The sequence below is a fragment of the Carlito syrichta genome, unplaced genomic scaffold (assembly GCF_000164805.1).
Source record: "Carlito syrichta isolate Samal-C Ts95f unplaced genomic scaffold, Tarsius_syrichta-2.0.1 Scaffold306635, whole genome shotgun sequence".
Taxonomy (NCBI): Eukaryota; Metazoa; Chordata; class Mammalia; order Primates; family Tarsiidae; genus Carlito; species Carlito syrichta.
The window spans coordinates 221-12,900 of record NW_007250731.1 but is presented as its reverse complement, the minus strand read 5'-3'; the positions used below and the strand labels follow the sequence as shown (position 1 = coordinate 12,900).

Here is a 12,680-nt window from a genome sequence, read left to right as displayed (position 1 = left end):
CGAGACCTCATCTCTACAATAAATCAAAAAATCAGCCGGGCGTGGTAGCACATGCCTGTAATTCCGGCTACTCGGAAGGCTGAGGCGGAAGGAGAGGCGGAAGGATCGCCAGAGCCCAGGAGGTGAGGCTGCCATGGCCGGAAGCGGCCACTGCACTCCAGTCTGGGCAACAGAGTGAGACTCCAATTCAAAAAAAAAAGAAAAAGACATAGACTGGAAAAATGGATAAAATATCACCAGGCAACAATGTACTGCCTTCAAGAGATTCATCTCACTAGAAAGAACACTCACAGACTCAAAGTAAGATGATGGAAAACAAATTTTCAGGTGAACGGAGCACAAAAGAAAGGAGGAGTCATGATCTTAATCTCAGACAAAATACCCTTTAAGCTATCAAAAATTTAAAAAGATACAGAAGGCCACTACATAATGATAAAAGGTTCAATCCAACAACAAGAAATATCCATCCTAAACATATATGCACCCAACATAGGAGCTCCAACTTTCATAAAGCAGCTTCTAAGTAAACTCAAAAAAGATATTGACTCTAACACTGTCATAGCTGGGGACTTTAATACCCCACTTACAACTCTAGACAGATCATCAGGACAAAAAATCGGCAATGAGATCTGGAACCTCAATGTGACTCTTGACCAAATGGACTTAATTGATACCTACAGAACACTCCACCCAACGACCACAGAATACACATTCAGCTCATCACCACATGGAACGTACTCTAAGATCAAAGCAGGAGTTTTCTTATGAAGCTAATACCAAAGAAGGAATCTACCTGTAGCTTGAATGGAACAAGTCTAGACTAAGGTTAGATCAGCCTTAATAGCGTTCAAAAAACACTTTTTAGTCTACATGCCTAAGCACCATCCACAACAATAGCAAAATACAGAATCAACCTAAATGTCCATCAACAGATGAATGGATAAAGAAAATGTGATTTATACATAACAGAATACTATTCAGCCATAAAAAAGAATGAAATCATGTCATATGCAGCAACGTAGATGGAATTGAAAGTCATCATCTTGAAATAAACCAGGCACAAAGACAAACATTTATCTAAAAATTTGATTACAGGGAGGAAGAGAGCAGAAAGATAGATAACAAACTGGTAGGGGTAAGTGAGGGAAGGGGGAGAATGAAGAGAAGTGAGTACAAACATACAGTTAGATATAGAAGGAATAAATTCAATGTTTGACAGCAGAGTAGGATGACTATACTTAACAAAAAAATGCATTGCACTAGGTAACACACACCCTAAATTCCCTGACTTGATCACTACACATTATATACATGTAACCAATTTTCACTTACACTTCACTAATTTGTACAAATTAAAATTATACATATAATTTTATATATAATAAAATTACATACATGTATATTATATATATATCCCTTGGCACAGTAATATCAAATTGGGTCTTTAAGTTGGGGAGTATGTCAAAAAAAAATATTATTTGCAAAAGCATGTTCACTATGGTACCACTTATGTCAGCAAAACAAAATTAAAGAAGCAGCAGCAACAGCACTTCCCAAGGATAGGGTTTGGGATCATTGGACTATAGAACATCCAATAAATTTAACTGTCACTGGAAAATTGCTCATGATAGACAGAAAAGTAATAATAGCACCATACAAACTTGATGCATCTTGCATAGAGTATGTCTACCTATGGACAAAGTATGTCTACCTATGGACAAAGATTAGAAGGGAATATACTTCAATGAAAACACTTGAGCTAAACAAATGGGATAATGTGTGATTTTTTTCCCCCTCTTTTGGGAAATTTTTATTAGCTGATATTATTGCCTTTAAAATGAAAAGTAGACCAGGTGCAGTGGCTCATGCCTATAATCCCAGCACTTTGGGAGGCCGAGAAGGGAAAATTGATTGAGCCCAAGAGTTTAAGACCAGCCTACGCAATACAGCAACACCTCATTGGTATGAAAAATCAAAAAATTGGCCAGGCGTGGTAAAGTGCACCTGTAGTCCCAGCTACTTGGGAGGCTGAGGCAGAAGGATTGCCTCAGCCCAGGAGGTCGAAGTTGTGGTGAGCCATGATTACACCACTGCACTCCAGCTTGGGTAACTAAGACACCCCACCCCCTGTTAACTCAAAAAAAAAGAAAGAAAAGTAATTATAATAATAAACATATTAATCCCTGCTCTCCCACCAAGTCACTGAGTCACTTAGCTTCTATTTTTATTCCCCACTTGACAAATAAGAAAACTTGGACCCAGGGAGGTTAACTTATAAAAAGTCACAGAGAGTGACAGAGCTGGGATCTGAGCCCAGGATAATCTACCTCCAAAGTCCATGTTCCCCCACACTTGAGAAAGACTGTCATAAGCAGTCTCTCTTCCTTCCACATTCCAATGGGGATGGCAAGCAAAGGGGCTGGAAGAAGGTAGTGGGCTGATAAACAGGATCAGATTTACTAACTGGATGCATCATTCCCACTTTTGACTCACATGGAACCCACAGGGTTATTTTTCTGCAATTCCAAGGCCTAGAAGAAGGGGGGGGGGGAAATTGCCTGCCCAGTATAAGGAAGCTCAGACATATCTCTCTATTCATTTAACAAACCTATAATGAGCAACCACTCTGTGTCAGGTTCTACTTCAGGCACTTGAAATATAAAACAAAAATGGTCCATATCCTCATGGTAGGAATGTTCTAGTACAAAGAGAAATACATTTTACTGGTAAACAAATAATCTGCAAAATGACAGACTGCTGCAAGTGCTACAGAGGAAATTAACAGGATGTGATCAAAGAGATTCTTTCGACAGGGCCCTCAGGAAAAGCATCATTTGGGGAGGGGAGAGATAAGCTAAGACCTGCTAAATATGGAAAGGGGCAGAGTAAGCCCTCTAGAGCAAGAGAATAGCTACATGCAAATGCCCTGGGGCAGGACACTCTGGGCAGAAAAAGCTGCCATCTGGAGCCCTGACAAGCCCCCATGGTATCAGGATGTCAGGACACTATTTGTCAGGAATATACCTCACAGAATAGGCAGAGCCACCAAATACTCATTTTAACTGACATGGATCCATTTCTACAAATCTGAGTTTTATGTAAAAGACCGCTCACATACAAAAACAATGAAGTGTGCAGAAGCAAAGAATAAAAAAGCCTGAGGAAATATCATGCCTTCAAATCTGATGAGGGTGCAGGCCAGAGACAAGACTCAAGCAATTTTTTCCTTCATCGACCACTTTGAGCTGGGGCTCCAACTCCAACCACAGCTCACATCTACCCACTCCTGCCACCCTTATCAGCAACCATGAAACAGAGAGCCCTGGTGCCGGGATAGACCAGCTGGCCAGAGGTGAGGAAAGGCCAGGGAACATGAGTCACTGGCATTCTGTGACTTTCTGGCAACTTGCACCCCACATTCCATGTTCCAGAGGGCAGCCAAAGTTAAAGAAGAGAGTAAAGAGGAAGGGAAACCGCAACAAGACCTCTGGAGGAAAACTCCACAATGATTCAGATAATGCCCTTAAGATGGGAGGGTGGTGTTACCCAGAGTTACCCAGGACACAAGATGGTTTTCATCTTCCAGAGAGTCCACTGTGGAGTGGTTAAGAAGATGAAGAACAGAGCTAGAAGTCTGGACCTTATTCCCAACTCCGTATGAACTGACTCGAAACAAATCACCACCCTCTCCAGGACTCAATTTCCTCATCTATAAACTGAGGATGACTAGATGAGATCATTGTTCAGGCTTCCTCTTTCAGCTCAAAGATTGTATAACAAAATAAAAATACCCTCCTGCTCATAAGATTGTTAGGATCAAACGAGATAAAGCACATGCAGTGTTTAGAGGAGTGCCTGTCACATGGGAAGTGCTCAAGACATGTCAGTAATGTTGTGATAAACTAATCACCTAATCCTACCTCCTCTTGTCAAGAACACCACTTGCTTTCCACATCCCATGTGCCACAAAGGTAACCCTTCTAAGCACCTACCACAATTCGAAGTTATAGTTCACATCCTTTTGTCTAATGGCCTTTCCCCAGTCTTGTTCCGCCTTGTTCTTGACCAAATGCCAGCACACAGCACAGCGCTGGCACAAGAGCAAGCCAGCACATCGTTGTTTAATGAATGAACTGCGTGCATCTAACATAACAGCTAACATCGAACGACTATATGACACACACTGTTCTCATATTCAAATAGCTATAGGACAAACACTGTTTAAGCACTTGTATAAAATCACATTTTTTTTATCATGATAACTATGCAGTAAACTCTATTAATATCCCCATTTTACAGATCAGGAAACAGGCATGGAGAAGTTCAGTAACCTCCCTAAATTTACATGCAAATGGCAGAAGTGAGATTTGTACATAAGCAGTATAACTCTAGACCCTCTCTTAACACTACTCTGTTAAGTCTGTTGTAATTTCATACTAAAACCCAGGACTCAAAGGTGCCTGACACAGGAAAGGTCAACTTTGCCAAACTCAGAAATCTAAACTTAGAGTCATGGCTCTGTCAAGTTCCAGGGTCACTTCGGAGCACCCACATTACAAGAAATGCCCAAGAGTCCTCCTCCTGGCAGCCTTCATACTGAGCACTCTGCAACAGGTTGTTATAGCAACTGAAGCAGCACCAGAACGTGGAGGAGGAAGGAGGAGTAATTTTAGCATCACACAGGCAGTTCAGAACCTCCATTTGGCCACTCCCCAAACCAGCAAAGAGCACTTGCTGGCTCCTAGGTATGCTTGAGACCACTCCCTAGATAGCCTAGCAGGGGGTTTGCTGTCTGTTTTCTTTCTCTTAAATTTTCATAATGCTATGACATAAAGTGCAGGTGTGCAGGAAGTGGGGAGGGTATACCAGGGAAAAAATGAGAAAAAGGGAGAAATGAGAATCATCCCAAATGTCAACAAATCCTTTAATGACTAATAATTATCAAAAAGTTATTTAATAATTAACAACTTAATGAATGAGAGAAGAGTATGTATAAAGGGAAATATGCTTTGGTGAGTAACTATTTTATTTAAATTTTTTTACTCTTATATGATTTACTATCTAAAATCCCCTGAGAAAAAGCACCTACTCCTATCACTAAGCTCACTGATTCTCAAAGCAAAGGGAGCCCTCTGACTGCTGCTTCTCTTCTGTGGTAACTGTGGTAAGCCCAGGACCAGAATGAGGGAAGAGGCCCAAGTGAGAGGCATCTATGCTAAGAAGTAACTACTGAAAAGGTGATTCAGTAAACAGGTCTGCTCTGCCTCTGCCTCTGCCTCAAACCTCTTTCTAACTCTGGAAGCCACTGCCAGCAGGCGCAGGAGGAGGAAACACAGGTCCCGGGGCCTCTGTGGGAAGGCCTGCCAGCATGCACAACGTATTCTTAGTCATCACTGGGCTATTCTAAGTCTTGGACAAAATCTTAGTTGGACAAGACTTTCTTCAATTTATACATTCCTTAATCTCTGATAATAACCAATGAACTCCCACTTCTTCACAAATGTGTGCACTAAAATTAGTCGAAAAGTGTTGCAAAACTGGGAGAAAAAGATTTGCCATGGTCCCTCCTTCAAATGATGGCCAGCGATCCCTCTGAAAGACCTAGACTTAACATTATCTTTTTCAGGCCCTAATCATATCTATTTCCAGAAAGCAGATGTACTTAGGTAGGGGCATATATGCATGTGTGTTGGGGCAGTGGGTGGAGGAGGAATACTTCACTTGGCAACTGAGTAAAATGCATACTGTACTTACATGTAAGAGGGTGAGGTTAATCAAACCCCCTGCAGGTGACACAAGGACTGCAGCTGACGACATGACTTGCAGTTTTAGAAAAACAGGAAGAAAATATTGCAAATTGATTCCAATGAAAACATCCCCCATGTAGGTGGCCTCTAATGCTTTACTGAAGGTCAAACCAGCTAGAGTTTCCTAGTGACTTATCACAGGGCAGGGGAACCCTGGAGAATTCACCTTTTAAAAATGAGCAGGCTTTCAAGAACACATTAGAATTAGCCAAGTTTTAACTCCAGTCCCTCCAGGTCAGTGATAACAAATGGTGACCTCTGGGTTGAAGCAGACCTGCAGATGCGGTTTTTTAACCTGCATAATATATAATATATTTTCTTAAGTTATTTGACAACACTTCATCTAACACTGGAGTTTCAGTTTCTCTTAAAAATTTAAGGAACTGGCAAGAGAGGGCCTATTTCCACATACAATAAATCAATCAGCAAAATCTAAGTACCAGCCGTCTACCTTGAAACAGGGTCCCCATGCCTACAGTGAGTCCTAAATCTCCACAATAAATACCACTCCACAAAAGCAACAAATGTGTAGTCCAACACAGTCAACTGTTCAAGCACACAGATTCTGCTAACACAAAGAAGGTATGGTTTCTTCTACCCTTGGATGACTTGTGAGCTAGCACAAAACAATAAGATAAAATGCTAGAATGGCTGCTCTGGGTGACCACTCAGACAGTTGTACTTCAGTCACCTGTAAAGAACTGATGAGTCAGGCTCTGAGCTTCTCTTCCTAAAATGATGTTCTGAATTAGGTGAGCTTTGATTTTCCTAAAGATTTTCTAAAGAAAGTGTTGGGTTTTCCAGACCTCCCACCTTAAAATCCAAGAATAAGGCTCACAAAATTCTCACCTTGGCCGCTCCAATCTGCTCCTTTCGAAACTTCTCTAAGGGAGTGATGAGCACCTCGCTGGCATTCTCAATCTGGTGAAGAAAAACAGAGGAGGGGAAAAAAGACATAAACTCAAGATCAGTGAAATACTATCGCAGCTCCGTCATGAGCTGCCTCCCCACGACTGAGAATAAAATTCTAGTAAGCAATATGGTGTGTATCAACTGTTCACAACACTGAAACTAACAGCACGTCAATCTAAAACATAGTTATCAGTTCAAAACATAATATTCTTCCTGTTCGTGATTGATATTGATTCTAAAAAGTAAAAATGAGGACCTCTAAAACTAAGCAACCACCTGAAGATAGAATAGAATTGCCTACAGAGCAGGGATTAAGTTTCAAGCTTCAGGTGAAAACTGAGCATCTTATAAATGCCCATCACTCAAATTATAGGTAAAGTAAATCAATACTGAGTCTATGTCAAAATAAAATACAAAACACCTCTGGACATCTGGTGGTGTGAGAACCTTTCAAGCCTGATTTTGTGTTGCCTTACCAGAACTGGGATGGACTGAGGCCAAGGCATCTGTGCCTCCTGACCACTGGCTGCCTCTCTGCTTCACAGGGCTCACCCCTCAGGTCCTGTATTCCAGCCTACCATCACCCCATGGCATCTCACACATACCAAACTCATCCTACCTCAGGGCCTTTGCACTTGGCTATTCCCTTAAACACTCTGTTCTCAAACAGAAGTGACTCCATGTTGCAATTATTAAGGCTTCAGTTTCCAGGTCACCCCCCTAGGGAGGCATTCCCTGACAACCAGTGTAACCCAACTAGCCCCCCCTCAGAGTTTTGTTGAGAACATGTACACCAGCTGAAGTTTTCTAGTTCATCACCCCACACATTTATTCAGACACATACACAGACACACACATGCATACGTAGCTACATCACTAGCTGATAAATGCTTACTTTTCTACCACTATCCCCAAAGAGTGCTGAAACAAAGGAGTACTCAAACATTTTTGAATGACTAAATGAATGAATGGATTATTTCTTGATTGGATGCCAACTGTGTGACCATGGGCAGAACATTTAACCTCTCTGGGCCCTAATTTCGTCATCTACAAAATAAGAGCGATTGATTGTTGCAGCTCTAAGATTCTTTGGTCTTTTCTAAGGAAATACAATATTTTACAGTCTTTCCTTTTAAGCCATTCATTTGTCATTCTTTGCTCAACTAATTATTTCGGGAATCTCATTGCAACAAAGCATTATTTTTTCTAAATCACATGCATGTCCATCACAATGAAGCTAACAGTAAATGCCAGAAGCCACAGAAGGGGGCAATAAAGAACTGACTGGACAACATGGGGGACAGAAGAAGTCAACTTTCCACATTTATTCCCATTTGCTGTTTTCTCAATTTTGAGATTACTTATTTTAGAAGGGTGTATTTTAACACTGGAATTTTGCCATGTTATTTCACTTGTTTGGCTTTTATCATCATTTGATATTGCTTAATCAGTTCATTTGTTTACATCTTTTCCATAAATCACACGCAAGTCTCTGAAGCTCAGAAAAGTGTGCCAAGCCCCAGATACGTGGTTCTTGACCCTATCTGCACAGTGAGACTGGGAAGCTTTTAAAAACCCCAGTGTCAGTTAGGTGTGGTGGCTCAAGCCTGTAATCCCAGCACTTTGGGAGGTCAAGGTGAGAGGATTGCCTGTGGCCACGGGTTCGAGACAAGTCTGGGCAATTTGGCAAGACCTCACCTCTATAATAAATCAAAAAATTAGCCAGGCATGGTGGCGCGTGCCTGTAGTTCCAGCTACTTGGAAGCCTGAGGCAGAAGATCACCTAAGCCCAGTAGGTTGAGGCTGCAGTGGCTGTGAGCATGCCAGTGCACTCTAGCCTGGGCAACAGAGTGAGAATGCAACTCAAAGAAGAAAAAAAAATCCAGTATCAAGGCCACACTCCAAACTGATTAACTCAGAATCTCTGGACTTAGTTTTTAAACTCCCCAAGTTATTCCAGTGGGCATCCATGACTGAGAATCCAGTCCAAGACAGATGCTTAAAATACAAAAACACTCAACTGTTCAGCTGAGGATCAGGACACCCAAGTCCTTGTCCCAATCCTACTACTGCTTACTATCAGCCTTGCCAAGACCAGTTTTCTCCCCTGTCAAATGAGGAATTGCAGATGATGAGGAATAGAGTCCCACTGGGTCTGAGTCTGTGACTATCACTTCACTCAATTCCAACACTCTGCTCAATGTTGGGGACACAGCAGCCTGTTCCCCGCCCTTGAGGAATTCATTTTACTGTGTAGTACAGCAATTAACAGGACACAAAGTGGTACATGTAGAATTGGAAGCTGGACTAGCTGTTAAGAAAATACAAAGGGTGGCCAAGTAACCCAGGGAGTCAGGGACGCTTTCCAAAGAAGGTGCAGCTTTGCTGAGCTGAGCCGAACTGATGAGGCTGTCACAGGGCAAGGAGGCAGAGAGGGGACTTGCGAAGCCTAGATACTCAGATGCAGACGTAGAAACTCAATTCACTGACATTAATAATAAAATTGCAGAGCCAAGCTGAAAGTATAATCCAGTCATTGTTCCCTTACCACAGGCCATAGCAATCTGCAGGGTATTCATGGTGATCTGTTCACCACACCCCCCACCCCCAAATATGAACACAGCCAAGAATCAGACTCAAAAGAACCATTTCCCTTTCTCAGGCACCAGCACGTGCACAAACACACAAGCTTTCTGCTGCTTCCACCCACCACCCACCCTGCTGCTGCCGCCACCACTCTCTTGATCCTGGTTCAAGCACCAGCCGTGGGCAATTAGGAGAAGTAGAATCTCTCTCTGCAGGGCAGAAGGCAAGAGTCTTCTGCTGTGTTTGGCATTTTGAAGAAATGCCCACATTTTCTGGTATAATGTAGACTCGGGTTTGAACCCAGAGATAGTTAATATCACTTCTTAACTGTGTGATCCTGGACAAGCTACTTAACCTCTGTAAACCTCAATATCTCCATCTGGAAAATGGAAATAATACAGACACCACTTCACAGCATCATCATGAGAGTTAACATAGAAAATGCACACGAAGTACTTGACTACATACTGTCTTGGTAAATGCAGTGCTCAAACCATCAACTGTCAGTAGGGGAAGAGAAGAAAATGCTCCCTGGTGGAATCTACCTGAGGTATTGCTGTTGCACAGAGACAGGCCCTCCCAGGAGCAAGCCAGTGTGCAGCCAACTGGGCATCTCAAACCAAGGTTCACTCCTGGGATCTGAGGAGTCCGGGGGGAATATGCAAAGGAGCTTCCTGTAGATAGACAATCTCTCATTTCTTCACACCCAGAATATCCTAGCACAAAAACCCGGAGATCACTATTTGATTCTTATATTTGCATAGTGCCTCTCTCTGAAAAGCTTCTCACAGTTACCTTCATTTACTAAGTGCTTATTTACTGGGTGCCTTCTATGTAGCAGGCGCCATATTAGGTGCGTAAGAATTAAAAGTGAAGAAGAAGCCCTGCCCTCAGAGGGCTCTTGAACAGGCTTAATAAAGTGGAAGAAGGAAGGAGCAGAGTAGGGCACCTTCTTTCCCATTCTGCTGGTAGAGAATCTAAGGTCCCCAAAAGTGAAATAACTCAAAAGATCTACCCTTACCTACAGACCTTACAGTGAATCTTTAGAGAAACAACGATGTCGTTCTAAAGTTATCCACCAGGGCAATCCTTTGTCATGTACAAAAGGCTTCAAAGCCTACAAATATGAGGCTTGCGCAAAAGCTCAAAGCACTCAAGCGGCATAGTCTGGACTTGAACCCAGTTCTGATAACAAATTCCTCACTCCCTCGACATACTCACCATCCGTATCCGTTCATCTTCAAGATTCCTGAGGACAGTGGCAAACTCCTGCAAAGACTTTGCTAGAAAAGAGAAAGGGGACATGAGGTAGGGGGATAGTGATTGGGGAGCCTTTCCAGGTCTGATGATTATGTATGGACTTAAATTCCCTGGCACATGCAGACGCCTAAAGTCAATTGCTTCCCAAGGCTCCCTTTATCTTTTAATCACTAACCATTAAGGATGACCCAGAAATGCAGGTTAATTCCACCTGGCATGCTAGCTAGCAAAGGATTTCTTCAAGGCAAAGGCCTGCCGGTTCTGAGAGTACCCAGGATTGGTGAGATGCTGGCAGGTTCCCAAGCCACGGACTGGAAGGGGTAGAGTTCCACTCAAGAGCTGAAGGATTTCCTACCCAGGATTCAACCTTCTCAACCTTTGTCATAGGGTTGCATCAGAACCCAGCCTTTTCTTTGGCGCCAGAACTAAACAAATAGTGCTGCTGGTGTTGGGGACCACATCTTTGGCCTCTTCTTGGGCTCCTCCTCTTTGATTCCTAAGGCCACTGTTAATAGAATGCAGCTCGCAGTATGGCACCCAGGTGCAGGCAGTTGCCTTTCCTGAATTATTCACAAAGGCCATAAACATTAAGTGCAACAGTCCTGAGGATACTCGGGACTCCTAAGACTCTGGAAAAAGCATCCACACATTCATGAGCTACAGGGAAATGTCTTCCCTGCTCTCAGCTGGCTCCCAATTGCCTGTGCTCACCCCTAGATCCTGGTGCTCTATGTTGCAGCAGGAACACGATAAGCCTTTGAGGAATTAATTAATTCAATAAAACTTTCTCAATTCTTGCTCATTTAATGAAGTCAACTGAGATGCCCAATGCATGAAAAACAAGGTACAATGACAAGATACTGGTAAATCCTTGGTGCTCAGGGCCACCTACAGACGGAGGCAGGTATGAAGAGTGGCACAACTCAGTGTGGGCATCAACAGCGACCCATCTCAGCCTCTTGCTAAGGAAACAAAGGGAGAGGCAGGGCCAAGGTGGACCTAACAGTGAGCTCCTCAAACTCTCTCGAGGCAGTGGCAGCAACAAAGCTCAGTCAGCTGTTGCCAGGCCAGAAAGTGGGGTAACAGAATAGAGTCTTGAACTTCAAAACAAGCTGGAAAACTGGAACCTCAGATAAATTTATTTATATGGCAATTCAATTTTTAAAATGAGAGCCAAACAAAACAGGGCTGCATTCTGATCTCAGCCTAGGAGCTTCCAGTTTGCAACCTCTGATATAATTCTCTCCTCAGCTACCTGTGTTCTACTTTAGTTCAAAGCTGTTAGGATTGTGGTTGGTGGGGAAGGATGTTGCAAATCCAGTCAGAAGAAGAGCACTAAAGGCAGGTGGAGAGGAGAGCCCTACCTCACAACTTCAAGCTTTCTCCGGCATGCCAGAGGGTGAGGAAGGCAACACCAGAGCTCAGGGAGACCAGAGCAGCCCCATCCTCACATAGCTCTGCCTCTTCACTACCACTGTGGACGTCCATCTTTACTAACCTTAGAGAGTTCCCATCCCATGAGAAAGGCTTTGCTAGGATGTTAAACGCTAGGACAAACAATGAATGTTGTTTTGACTTACCTATACACATCTCATCATCTGTTTCTGCATCGCCTATGCACTGAAATTTAAATTCATTTAAGGAATCTGCAAACTTCCGCTTCGCTGAAGACAAATCTAAAGAGAAAAAGAAAAATCAGAAATTACTGAAAGTAAATTGGCTTTCTGATTTGTGAAAAGGAAGACATTATGTTCAAATTCCCAGAGGAGGAAAACAGGAGGCACAACTGGCAATAGGGCCTGGCTCTAATGAGACACAGAGGAGGGGTATATATTCCAGCTTCACGGGCCAACTCAACCTTCTAGAAGAAAAGCATCCATGATTCTCACTACTGCTCTTTCTTAGCTCCCAGATTTGTCCCTCGAGCTGAGGGATCGATCATGTCTTTCTATTGTGGTTGGTTTGTTTCCTCTCCATGGACCTGGTAGCATATCCTGCTCAGTGTGTGCTGAATAGATGTGGTGGGGGTGGGGCATCGGGTACAACTCCAACCCCAGTCAGTGTCTTTCCAGCAGTGGCTGCTAATGGAAGAGCTAAGCATGGGCCATGCTGCTG

The 12,680-nt window shown here is 43.0% G+C and overlaps 1 protein-coding gene across 1 annotated transcript in view; it reads right to left on the bottom strand.

Annotated features, from left to right (window-relative positions):
- LOC103265539 (rho GTPase-activating protein 26-like) overlaps positions 1-12,241 on the bottom strand; it is a gene marked incomplete at both ends in the record, with an annotated part of 14,167 nt that extends 1,926 nt beyond the window's left edge. Inside the window, 3 exons of the mRNA XM_008063198.1 lie at positions 6,657-6,728; positions 10,527-10,588; positions 12,146-12,241. Of these exons, the coding sequence (XP_008061389.1) occupies positions 6,657-6,728; positions 10,527-10,588; positions 12,146-12,241 (230 nt within the window). The remainder of the gene's footprint in view (positions 1-6,656; positions 6,729-10,526; positions 10,589-12,145) is intronic.
- Between the last annotated feature and the right edge of the window lie 439 nt (positions 12,242-12,680).